At 38.5% G+C, this 12968-nt stretch overlaps 1 protein-coding gene across 1 annotated transcript in view; it reads left to right on the top strand.

The window, feature by feature from the left end:
- PPP3CA (protein phosphatase 3 catalytic subunit alpha) overlaps positions 1 to 10237 on the top strand; it is a 170755-nt gene extending 160518 nt beyond the window's left edge. Inside the window, exons 12-13 of the mRNA XM_056489642.1 lie at positions 2519 to 2616; positions 8496 to 10237. Of these exons, the coding sequence (XP_056345617.1) occupies positions 2519 to 2616; positions 8496 to 8686 (289 nt within the window). The 3' untranslated portion in view covers positions 8687 to 10237. The remainder of the gene's footprint in view (positions 1 to 2518; positions 2617 to 8495) is intronic.
- The last annotated feature ends 2731 nt before the right edge of the window (positions 10238 to 12968 follow it).

Raw genomic sequence — 12968 nt, 5'->3', positions numbered from 1 at the left:
TTAATTCACAAGAATTGTGAACTTCTATAAGCAGAACAATCTGAAATTGGATGATCAGCTGATATATTTGGGGTTTTATAACTCACAGATGATTGAGATTAGCCATGTGTCAGACTTTCTCAAAGGGATCTATAGGGCAAAAGCTTTTCCGTGGTTTCAAGAATGGAAGAGGGATACAGAATAATTCCTGCATGTGCTCTGTCTATAATGATATACATAAGCCTCATATCTTAAATCTACCTTAGCCAAAACCAGCACAGCCTTTTACAGCTCTTGATTATTGATGGTCCTCAAAGCTTTGCAGGAAAGATTGAAGATGAAGAATAGATTTGTTCTCCCTTAGCTTTAACCAGCAAATACAGCACATCCTCCCTGTGATCCAAGGCACATTCAGAAAATAAACAGGTACCTGCAATGCATGGTTTTGGTGAGCAGTCTTCCAGAGGGAACAGGAGTAACATTTCATCCCAACCATCACTGGGAATACCTGTTGTCTTTTTTTCTGAGAAAGGCTGATTCTCCTCAGCTAGGTGGCAGGCTGCTAGACAGCAACAATTTCACAAGGTAACCTTGCAAACACTATTCTTATAGAAAGTGTGGGATATTTTTTCTGTCTTGCCAGCATAACCATGTAAGCACAAGTGTCAGGTAATTGTGTGTAACCCTAAGACTGCATCAGCGCCATCATCTATCATCTACCTATATACCAACTTGTTCTGGAAACCTTTGAAGTTCCTGTGTGAGTCCTTGTGTTTTATGAAGTTTATTTCACTGATTCTTGAAAGGCTTTCTGAATGATTAGCACCTAATCTGAGCATCTGCAAAGGACTTAGTCATCTCTTCTTTGGGCTGGAGTGGTTCCTTTCCTCGAGGATGTAACTTGATTGTAAAGCTAAATACTAATGTTCAGCCATTTTAGTGCAAAAAATTAGATATCAAAATAGTGTTGTATTGAGTCTCATATGTTATAAATGAGCTTTGATGAAAATAGATATTGTAGGAAAATTTGCTTTAGCTAAATGGAAGTCTTCAAGGTTCCTTGTCATTGCCTCTCTCCAAATTTGTTTCTCAAGTCTGACTTTTCTTTTGGTATATCTAGACTGGAGAGAGGTAAATAAAATACTTAATCAGTCTATTATCCTGTTTTTGAAATAGAAATAAATGACATCAAACAGAAATTAAGGAACACTGAAGGCTAAAACATATTGATACTTGTAACACACACACCTTTCTTGTGCATATGCAGTTTAAATATAATAAAAATACAGTCAGTAAACTTACCCCATGAGGGTGAAGCTAAAAGTGCCATTGCAGTTTATTTAAAAAAAAAAAAAAAAAAAAAAGCTATGTAATGCAGTGAATAATTGAGAGAAAGCAAAAGCTTTGTTGTGTAACTGTTGATGATAAAAATACTGTGTGAATTCTGAAAATATTTTGCTCTTGCATTAGTTCTAGTCGCTTGGGAAACTTACAAGCAAAATGGTCACAATTTGATTTTTGACTATTACATAATAAAAAGTGAATGCAAGAAGAATTACTTTCAAACTAAAAATAGAACTTGAAGAGTATATGTAGTAGGTAAACAAGAGTTGTTTAAAATACATGAGTCATTCAGGCATGTAGGTCCAAAGAAAATTGTAAGTAGTAGAATTGCTGAGAGACAGTTTTATAGACAAAACCACATTATCCTCAAGTGAATGCGGAGCTAAATTCTGTCTTTGTATTTGCTTCCTCCAGCTTAATGTCATTATATACTTCAAAGTAAAGCACTTCAAAATAGGTTTCTCTTAAGGAATTGGGGTCAGTTTTGCTGCTGGGAAAGTATGTCATCACAGGCAGCATTACAGTCCTTGTAGAAAGCTTTACTTAGTCTTCTCTGGATAGAGCTGTTGTATTCCTCTTGTCTGTATTGTATTTAAAAGCTCTATGTATTTGGAGACCAGCAAAGCATATTTCGGTTTCCTAAAACAATTTTCTTGAATCCATATTATTTTTAGCATGCAAAATTATTAAGGACAGTACTAGCAAGGATGAAAGTGCTTATTAATTTTAATGAGCTTTTAGCTGCCTTTCTTTAAGTGGCTGGCAATCATCAATAAATGATGCACCTGCCTGCTAGTGTAGACAAGAGCAAACTAGCAGTTTAAGTTGATTTTGGACCACACAGTGTAAAATGCCTAAATGCATTGTTGGCACTGTCTGATCCTTCTGGTCCTCCTCCTCTCAGATTTGACTTTACAGACATATTGTTTTATAGGTGCAGGTTATGATGTTAAATACAATAGGAGTTGCATATGGTGTGATGCAAAGCTTAACCACATACACATCAGTGAAGGGGACTTCACTGGTGCTGATGGTATCACCAAATTCAGTCTGTTTTGTCAAGAAGATTGGAGATGATGAAATCATTGCAGGACATGTGTAGCTTAAGATGTCTTAAACATATCCTGTGTTTTTAAAAAATACATTTACTTATTTTTGGTGGTTTTATTTTTCATTTCTTTTTTAACTTTTGCAGAGAAGAGAGTGAGAGTGTGCTGACGCTGAAAGGTTTGACTCCAACAGGAATGCTACCCAGTGGTGTGCTCTCTGGAGGAAAACAAACACTGCAAAGCGGTAAGCCTGTTTGCCTGTGAGTCTTGTCCTGTGTTATAAAAACAATCGGTTTTCAACTGCAGAACCTAAGAAAAGTAACCACAGCTGTCTCAGGGGGAAAAAAACCCAAACGACAGAAAAAAAGCAGGCAGTTTTTTGTGTTGGAGCATTTGTGAGCAGCTCATGTAAGGCCACTTCTCAGGACTTACTGCATATCATCAATTTTCAGAGAAAATGGGGAGGGGGGAACCCCTGAAAATCAAATCTTCAGAATGGTAGCTCAGGATTGTGTGTGCAGTGCACTCTTTCCATAGTTTGGAGCATCTTTTGGGGTTTTTCTTAAGAGCAGTGCTTGATACATGGAGTACTGAAGGTTCGGCTTAGCTAATGACACTGAAACTCTTACTTTATCTGATTTGCTCTTCCACATAGAGAACCACCAATGGAAAATAGCTCTAGAATTAGATTTTCTTTCCTAGAAATTCTAAGTGACAACATGAGAACAATTCCATTCTGATTTAAACCCAAGTGAAGGGAGGCTCTTACATACACTGTGTTTGCCTTGTACACAAACACAATACAGATTGTCAGTTTTATACCAAGTGCTTCTTGTTACAGGAAATTGGTAAGTCTGTAGTAGCCTGCCTTTGTTTCCTTTTGGAATAAGGAGTGTGAAGTTTAATTTATTACTGGAAGCTCTCCTTTTTTTTCTGTGTATACTGCTGTAGAATATATTGCAGGCACACATAAAGGTCTCTCATGTATTGAGGTTCTGTTGGCAGTAGATATAAGAAATAGAAATGCTTTATAACCTTGACACAGTCTCAGCCTCTTGTTTTCCTGCTTCCTTCCTGGAGCATTCTTTCTCTGTATTTTTCCCTTTACTGTCTCTTTTATCTAGAAGATTCAGGTATATGGTGGTAAACCTCCTTTTCCTCTTTTTCCCCTTCTCTTTTTTCTTGTTGATGACTTGTGTGTTATGGACATAGTAACGTTCTGCTTTGAAAATGCTGCAATATGATTTCACTGGAGGCCTTTCTTACTGGGTTTGTGGTCTTCACCTAGGCTTTTCTCCACATAGTTGCTTTACATTTGTCAGAAAATTTGGTCTGAGGAAACTGCTGTTGTTGCCCTGGCAAAATATTAGGAATAGAAATGAATTTAAGAAAATTGCCAAATGTTCTTATTACAATGGCTAAAAGGAAAATCTCCTCATACTGCAGTATTCTGGCTCAGTAAAACATTACTATACACAAGCTTCTGCATTACTTAACACATAGTACCCATTCACCACATACTCTGAACTTCATATAGTTTCTGTTAAGCACACATATTGCCATATGTATTAACAGAAAATATGAGTAGTTTGTTCTGTTGTGGAAGTATGCATTTTACTTGTCATTTTTTTCTAATGTGTCAGTGCTGGTTTGGATCTGGTTATTCATTTTAATTTTTCATCCTAGTTATCATGTTTCCTTTTCTTTTAAGTTTGTGTTGGTTTTGTTCCTTGTTTTTTGGCCTCTCTCTTGCTCTGCTGCTTGAGAGGCATAGGCTTACCTTGGTGCATGAGGGTTAAATCCTTTCATTTCCCCATGCAGCAAGATAATAGTATAGATACATTAGGATATATCTTAATCTATATTTAACATCCTAACTGGAAAAAAAAAGTTTTGGTTTTACATAGGGGAAACCAAGACAAGAAAGAAGAGAGGACTTCCTAAAATCTTGCGTTCTTGAGTTATTCTCTAAACCAGAGAAATTCTTGAAAATCAAAATGTATTTTAAAATATTTGCTATATTGGGTTGCATTTAATGATTCGCATCAGCTTCTCTGAAATCTCTTACTGTAAAAAAAATGCATACCAAAGCTGATAGCCAAAATTCAAATGAAATTATGTATTTAAGAACAATTAATGATTTCACAACAGTGGTAACATGGTATTCATAACATCGCAGCAAGCTCTGCTCTCTCTGACCAGACTTTGCAACTTTGGAGGTCCAACAGTCAATCTTACATCTGCATCCACTGATCTAAAATAAAATATTTGCAAAATGTTTTGTTTCAGAGACTGGATTGACAAAAATAAAGTTTACAGATCGAGCAGAGTGGGCAAAGTTGCAAGCACAGGCAAAGCTTTTTGAGCATCCCATGCTGTGGGGATGTTTCTTTTAGACAAGAGAGAAAAAAAATAATTCTGTAAAGTTGTATATGGAATTCCTTTGCCTTGTACTGGCATCAGTACTTCTATGGCTGATGCTGTAAATTGTATGAATTTTGTGCGATGGCTTTATGCCATTTTTTGTTCTCTTTTGACAGGGCAAGTCAAACTGCTCTTGCTGAGAGCTGGGACAATTATATAATGACCTTTTCAGGTCAGATGTGCAATATGGAAGACATTTACATTTTGTAGTTCTTTCGAGTCAAAAGAAAATTTCTTAAATGTGTCTTTAAAAACTTTTTGTTCGTGAAACTTTTGCTTTAAAACAAACTCTAGCTTAATTCAATCTGCAAATTCCTGTTTTTGTGTAAACATTTCTCTGTGTGTCTGTTTTGCCAAAATCCAGCACTTACGGTAACATTAGTGTTGTAGCTCCTTTGCTATTCACTGACTTGTTCTTAGAGTTGAAATCCTCTGCTCATTTTTTCTCATTCGTTTTGCTACCCCTTTCTTCTCTTCAGCTACTGTTGAGGCTATTGAGGCTGATGAAGGTAAATTGGCCAGTCCCCTTTCTGTTGGTGCCACAACAGATAAGGGCTCTGCTGGGTGTATTCATTTTGCTGTAGCTTGTACAGATTGTGTGGGTGTTGGGCTAACAATTGTGGCTCGGTATTAACTAAAATGTAATTGCTTTAAAGGGGAAAGTGGTTTTTTGGTTTTTTTTTCTGTTGCTGCTGTTGAGGTTTTTCTCTTTCTATAAGTTACAAACACGTTGGAGTTGCTGTATGTTGAACTAAGCACTGAGTAATGCCACAGGAGGAGATCAGGGAACTTGGATTTCATGGGACATAACTTGGCAGCAGCTTGTAAATGCTTTGTGGCACATAGCTCAAAAGCTGTGCACTGAAGGCTGGCTCAAACTATCCTCAGCAATTTCTGGTCAAGGAAAACACATAGCTTTTTATATATTCTCTCCTTTTGTTGTTGTTTCTTTTCCCTTTTTTTTTTTTTTTTTTTTTTTTAATTTATGCTTCAGTTTGTTTCCTTTCTTTTAGGTCACTAATGAAAAGATTTTAATGGTCTTTTGTTATAGTACAGCATGTTTCTGTTTCCCTTTAAAAGTAAAGCAACATGAGACATTTGTCTGCAAGATGTCTGCTTCTTTTGGTAGTGGCAGTTTACACACTGGATATTTACATTAGAGCAACCATGAATACAGCACCATTTTAGCTGCATAAAAAGTGACTGGCTGCCTTAGAAGATTTCTGAACATCCAGTATTGAAAACTGGTGTTTTGTTGATGGACCTCTAATTTAACCCTTAATTTTTAGCACTTCAGTTAAAACCAGAGTAACTATGTATTGCAATGCAGATGTACAATATTTTTTCAGTATAAAGTTTTGGAAGAAGAATTTTCAGAATTCCCCTTTAAAACAAAATTCTTCAGTTGTATTTTGTTCTTGCCCCTCTCAAATTTTCTGTGGGTATTTTTTTTTTAGTTAATCAAAAAAAAAAAAAAAATCTGGTGATTGTTGTCCTTTGGTAAGATGTGCCCTTTCGGCCAGTTGAATTTGTTTTTGAATTTTGTAAAGCAGTGAATAAAATTACAGAACAAACAAGTAAGAGAAAATACAACTGCTTTCTAAATAGCAGTGAGTAAGCTGCTATTTATGTTGGAATTATCTATTCCTATCGGCAATCTCTAATCTGCAGTGTGCATTCTTGTTGACAGTTTGGCTGTTTTCTGTGATTTTCTGTGACTCTGTGTTGTGTTTTAGTAGACTCTCAATGTAACCTGCTAATATTCGTTGTCTGACCAGCAACTACAGCAGAGCACCCTAGTGTTGCAGACAGTCATGTGTCTACTGGAAATACAATTCCTTAATGTGCCCCATGCCAGCAATATGCACCCCTCAAGTTAATCCTTGGTTTGCCATCCTTGCTAGTTAGGTGCTGTCACCATAGTCACAACTACTGTGAACACAGGTGAAGCTTCTGGTGGAGGAGAAGTTTCACCCTTTACCAGTTGTCCTTCAGGGCCCAGTAACACCAGCTGGGCTGTGCTGCTGGCAAGCTCCAGGACCAAGCAACTGCTTCCACTTCAATGCAGCCATCCATTAAACTATTGATTTTAAGGGATTGGTATGGGTGCTTGTTAGACATCTTCATTTTGTGGTAGAAGGTAAATTTTAAAAAAAGGCAACCTTAAGAAAACTCACTGTACAACCTGTTCTGTTTTCACTGCTCTGTCCCTGCTCACTTGACTAGTCACCATTATGTTGTTGTTTTTCTGAGTTGAAGTATAATACATGTTAAAAACCATGCACTTCACAAAGTTCCAATGTAACATTTGAGAAACTGGCTAAAGAACTATATCCTGAGGCAAACAGAATCTATCAATTTTCACAGGAAAGGCTGACACAACCAGTATGAAAATGCCTTTTCTTGCTCCCCACTAAATACAAAGAGTGGTAGCTTGGTACCAGGGATGCTCTGGGGTTTTGGGCATGTTAGATTTTTATGTTTTTTAACAGAAGTTACCAGCTTGTCCAGAATCAGGACTGCATATTGGAGAGAGAGTACTTGGGGGTAAGGAGAAGAGAAAAAGGAAGAAGGAGTACTGAATTCGATCTCTGAAACTCCCCTACTGTTTTCTCCCCAGGGAGTTTGCAGTTTCCTGGTACTAACACACCATTTCTGCTCTATGGCATGTTATGATAGAGGCCTAGCAGAAGTTCCAGTTTTGGAAGTGCAGTGCATTGATTTGGTATAGATAAGAGAAAAAACACACAGAAGGCTGTGACAAATTATCTACAGGTCTGTGACCTGCTGTTTGCCTACAGTGCTTTTTTTCTCTTTTGCTTTAAATCTAAAGATCTTCAGCACTTCAATTAGAGAGAGAATAAAATTAAATAAAAATCACAGTCTGTGAACACCTTCCTTAGCCTATGCCTTTGTTTTGATGTTGGTGTGGCCTCCTCACCAATGTCTCTGCTAAAAGGCAGATCAAAAATCCTCAGGATCGGTTGGAACTTTGGTCCTTTGTCAGTGCATTTCCTAAGCTAAACTACATAGCTGTTCCAAGATGACGATATCCCTGGTCCATGTTGCGCAGTTTTCCTGCCATTTGACTCAAGCTGCTTTCTAGAAGGCTAGGGTTGTATCAGGGAGGATAATTGCCCCAAGCAATCAGCAAGCAGCTCACCTCTGTTGAGAACAGAAGGCAACTTGTTGTAGGGTCGCCACAGATCTTCCTTAGCTTTAATGTATGTCCCACCAAGTGCCCTCACCATGTCATCACCTGGAAGTAGCCAGCACTTTTTGCATGATCTTTGAAGGTCAGATGGGAGTTTTGCCTGATGAAGGGCATTAGGGCAAGGCACAGTGTCATTAAGGCTGTGATGACAGCAAAGGCCAACTCACCAGCTCAGGGCTGAGCCCTCAGCGCGATTCCTAAGTGCAAACTGTAGTTTCATGTCAGCATCTTGGTGTTCTAAGCTGAGCCCCAGTGGACAAGAAAATACTGGAAGTTGATCATGTTGAAAACAGTTGTGTTGGAAGGGACGGTGGTGGTGAGCCCCCAGCTCTCTCTGAGTGTGGTAAGGAGTTGGTGGTGGTGTCAGATCTTCTCATTGCCTCCTTCCCAAAGAAGGACTCTCGCACTTGTTGCTAAACTGGGGGGAAAGCTGCAAAACAAAGTTTTGTCTTGCTAATTTTATTTTTCAATAATCCTTTATTTAGCTATCAAAGGATTTTCACCCCAGCATAAGATCACTAGCTTCGAAGAGGCCAAAGGCTTAGATCGAATTAACGAGCGAATGCCTCCGCGCAGAGACGTGCCATCCGATGCCAACCTTAACTCCATCAACAAGGCAATCTCCACAGAGACTAATGGCACAGACAGCAACGGCAGTAATAGCAATATCCAGTGACCACTGTCCGGGCGGGGGGTTGAGCTGCAGGGCGCGAAGGGGTTGCTGCACGTCAGCACTGGGATGTTCTTGCCTCTGATAATAGCTTACTTGCTCTGGGGGCCAGGTGTTGGATTCAGTTTACAAAAATCATCAACAAAGAGATCGTCAACTTTAATTTGGTGGGAGGGCGGGTGGGGGAGAGACACCTCCTTTGGATATGCCTTTAAATGCTTGTAGAAAAATGAAAGCTCATGCTGGTATATATTGCAAAGTTAGGGGAATGAACATGTTTTCCTACTGCATTGGGAACGTCTAGCTATGTTACTGAAAGGCCTTTTATTATGTTACTGGACATGAAAACTTTGTTTAATTTCTTACTAACTATTGTACGTTTACAGTTGCAGCACTCAACATCTACAACATCGAAACATTTTTAACAAAATGTACAAACTATATAAGGACTATTTATTGATAATGTTTTGCTACTCTTGTCAGACAATGGCTATGAAATAAATTAGGCACTCTTTAAAAATATAGAGAAAAAAAAGAAAAAAAAAAAAGTTGGAAATTTGTTTAAAATGCCAAAAAAGAGAGAGAGAGAGAGTGAGAGCGAGCGAGCGAGAGCGACAGTTTAATTTTGTACAGATTATGCTTACCTCAGGTTTCTTTAGTGTGCTTCAATGCCCTTCTTTAAATATAACACCTTACTAATTTGGCAGCAATTATCTTTTTCTTTGTTTAAAAAAAAACTGGAATAATAACATTTATCTTTTTTTGCTGTTTATATTTAGGGGGGTTTGGTTTGGGAGGTTTTCTGGGGTTTTTTTGGTAAAACAAGTCTTGGTTGTGGCTTGCTGAATTTAAATATTTATGAGTGGTGCATTTTTAAGTATAGTGAACAAGACACCATATTAAGTGCAGTGAAAAGCATCTATATTCTGTAAAAATCTGCCTATGCATGTTTTTTAAGAAAAAATGGCTGTATAGGCCTGTATGGGACTGTAATGCGCTTAGTGGTCTGACTTATACTGGAAATGTATGTATACTGGCGTACTTTATATTCTCTAAAAAGAAAATGCTTAATGCCTTTGAAATTTTGTAATCAAAAAAAGCTTTGAAAAATCTAAGGGGGGAGAGTATTCTTAAAGTTTTTAACATAAGCTTGTCAGTGCACATATAGATGGGTAGCATGTTTAGCAAACCTTGTGAAATTTAAATAAGTTTGTAGTTACATGTGAAATTCTAAATGCATGATAACTGTTAATGTCATAATGGTTTAGTCATTTTGTTCTGTTTTGTCACGTGCCACAAAATGTGTAATTTTTTCACTTTTTTCCCTTTGTATATCAGTTACGGGTTTCAACTGGTTCATTCTAAAAAAGAAAAGGAAACAAAACAAACAGTCCATTGATATTTTTTAACAATTGTATAAGTGCCCAAGTAATTCACTACAGCCTACAGCCTTGCCTTTGTAATTTGACTTCGAAATGTTGGCAATCAAAGCATGCACTTGTAACAATGAAAGAAGCATTTTATATTACTACTCAATAAAAATGTGCATGAACTTAAGCATTCTTCCCTTTCTTGGTGTCTTAGTGGCAGAAGCACAGGCATCACGTGTGTGTGCTTCTTGCTCTCATTTGCTTTGGACAGGAGAAGACCACTGGTGTAAGAGATGAGTGACTTGTTTCACAATTCAAGGTCAGTTCTTTACTAAGAAATCAATCTATGTATTACCCAGCTGTTCTTGGCTACTGAATCTCTAGAGACTGCCCCCAAGGTCTGGTTGCAACACTGGATTTTCACTAAAATGAGTAGGATGTAACCCACAAGTGGAGTGCACAAGAAAGCAAGTGTGCTCTTGTGTGCTTTCCCCTTATCTGAAGTGTTTGAAAAGGTCAACAAGTATCATTTACAATGATTGCAATTTTATTTCAAACGCTCTCTCTTTTAGTTAGAGAAGAACTGTCAAAGCTCTGTCTTCTCACTTTCTCCCTAACTATGTTCAGCATCCTTCTCAAGTCCATCATCCTGCAAAGAGCTGACAGATGATGCCAAATGCTGCAATGATGTGGGTATTGCCTTAGTCCTCCTTTCAGGTACCATTATTAAATACCGGCTCAGTGCCTGCTTTCTTATATGTTTTTCCCACTTTAGCTCTTGCTAATTATGTCAAAATATGACAGGTGGCAAAAATAAAGAGGTTTCATAATATCTGGGAGTACTTCAGATGTAATTTTTCATTTCAGATTGTAGAGGCACAGCACAGACAGAGTCTGTGTGCTGCTGTGCTGGGTGGAGCTGTTTGTCCCCATGGTTCAGGGGCACGGTGTGTGCAGAAGGGAATGGTGATGGTTTGCCTTGCGTGCCTGCTGAGCCCTGTGCTCACAGGTTACCTGAGGTGAGTTGTGCTCTGGGGACGCCCTGTGCCACACACGGCAGCGGCTGCTGTCTGCTTGCATTTCACTTGGGCCCTGGCACTTCCACCAGCCAATCTGACAGGAACAAAGGGGCTTTTCTGCTCAGCAGTCACTCTGTGTAGGCCTCTCAGTTGGTAGATGTAACCCAAATCAGAGGTGGGGCTGGAAATGTCTGTTGTAGTTGCTGAAGAGTTTATTAGATAAGGAAGTCAGCCCAGGATGAGTGATCCACTAGGGAATGTACAAAGTGTCTGGTCACAACAGAGATTTTTTTTTTTTTTTTTTTTTTTTTTTTTTTTTTTTTTTTTAATCTCAGAAGAATGAAAGGTGTCTGGAGCATGAAAAATAGTAGTGTCCTGTGTATCTAGGTAGGATAGCCTGGCTCCTTCCTGAAGCAAGCTCTGCTGTCCTACTGGGGACGTGAGGCAGTTTCTGGATGGCTCCAGGGGATATAGTCTAAGCTATATTCAGATGTTCCTGGAAGGACCAAAAACAACTTCCAAAGCTTGTCTAATTTCAGGGCATCCAGTCTCTTCCAGCTGTTTTTTTTTTGGTTTTTTTTTTCTAATGCAGAAGAAACTGTGGATTAATTTGAAGAAAAACCCTGCTGTCACTGAAGGCTGAGCTTTTGGGTTCTGTGGTCTCATCAGTGATGTGTCATGTACTGGTCTGTGTCTCCCAGTACAGGTTAATCCCTTCTTACCAAATACCCCACCTTAATGCCAGAACCATCATTGGTGCCTACTTGAGAGATTTACTGTGGTTTTTAGCCACTTGAATCTTGCTATGTGAAGTAGTATTTGATACCTGTCTTATTGTACTACCATAATTTTGCTTTTCAGCAGCTATTTAACATGAAGTGCATTAGCTTTTAGTGTACATCTTCTGCAGAAGACAACATTCAAATTTTGTCTGGGTTTTCCTCCAAAACTACATTAGATTTAACCCTGCTTAAGCTTGTGCTAGTGTTGCCAACTGTTGGGCACAGGTAGGAATTCTTTCAGCATTTTCCTCTTTTGAAGCCTGTAGAGGAGCCCTCATCTTTTTCCTCCCTAGCTTTAGTTTTTAGTGAAGTGGCATTCAGAGTGTAAAATAATTAAAATTTGGGGACATTTTCTGGGTGTAAGCTGAATTTACAATTTTTAGTCCTTAGAAATCAGTTTCCTTTCTTTTTTTTTCAAGGTACTGTTGCTCAGATTAGTCAGTTTGATGAGTCTTCCCACTTCTTTGACTAAGAGAGGGATGTGAGAATCAGCTATTCCAAATGCTGAAAAACCACAAGTACCAAAACAACCATTTGAAAAAATGGTTTTCAGTTTGCTTTCTTAGTTGCTTTAGTAATGATGTTTAATCCCCTTAAAAGTGGCCGTTAGGGGCATGCTAAAGGATGAGCTTACTTCAATGTCTTCAATGATTTAGGAAAAAATACATCTACATTCACATTTTCATATGTAAATGTTCATACTTGTGGGCACTTTCATGTCAGTAAAAAAAGATGAGATGATGGAGCTAGAGACAGGGGTTGGGTTTTGTGTCTTGCTGAGCTGACTTTGCAGTATCAGGCCTGCTAAACTTTATAAAATAAAAGTTTTGTGAGGCCCTGAGTTTCTTAAAATACATTTTTTAAATAACTTGAGAGCAGTTTCAGTTTTAGGTGTGACACCAGGTTTCATCAGGCTGACAGATAGCTGTGTGCTCTGGGCAGTATTCTGCCAATGATTGCAAAGGTAAGGGCTGCCTTGGCTCTGTCATTCCTGTCAGAAGCTTGTCTTAGGTAAAGTAACTTGGCAAAGAATGTGCTAAAGGACTGATTTAGCCACCAGTGGGAAGCCTGCAGGCATGGTGACAGACATGACAGTGTCTCCTTTGTGAAGCCCCTC

This window comes from Oenanthe melanoleuca, chromosome 4 (genome assembly GCF_029582105.1).
Source record: "Oenanthe melanoleuca isolate GR-GAL-2019-014 chromosome 4, OMel1.0, whole genome shotgun sequence".
In the NCBI taxonomy this organism is placed as follows: Eukaryota; Metazoa; Chordata; class Aves; order Passeriformes; family Muscicapidae; genus Oenanthe; species Oenanthe melanoleuca.
The sequence above is the reverse complement of the archived record's forward strand: the minus strand, read 5'-3'. Positions and strand labels throughout refer to the sequence as shown.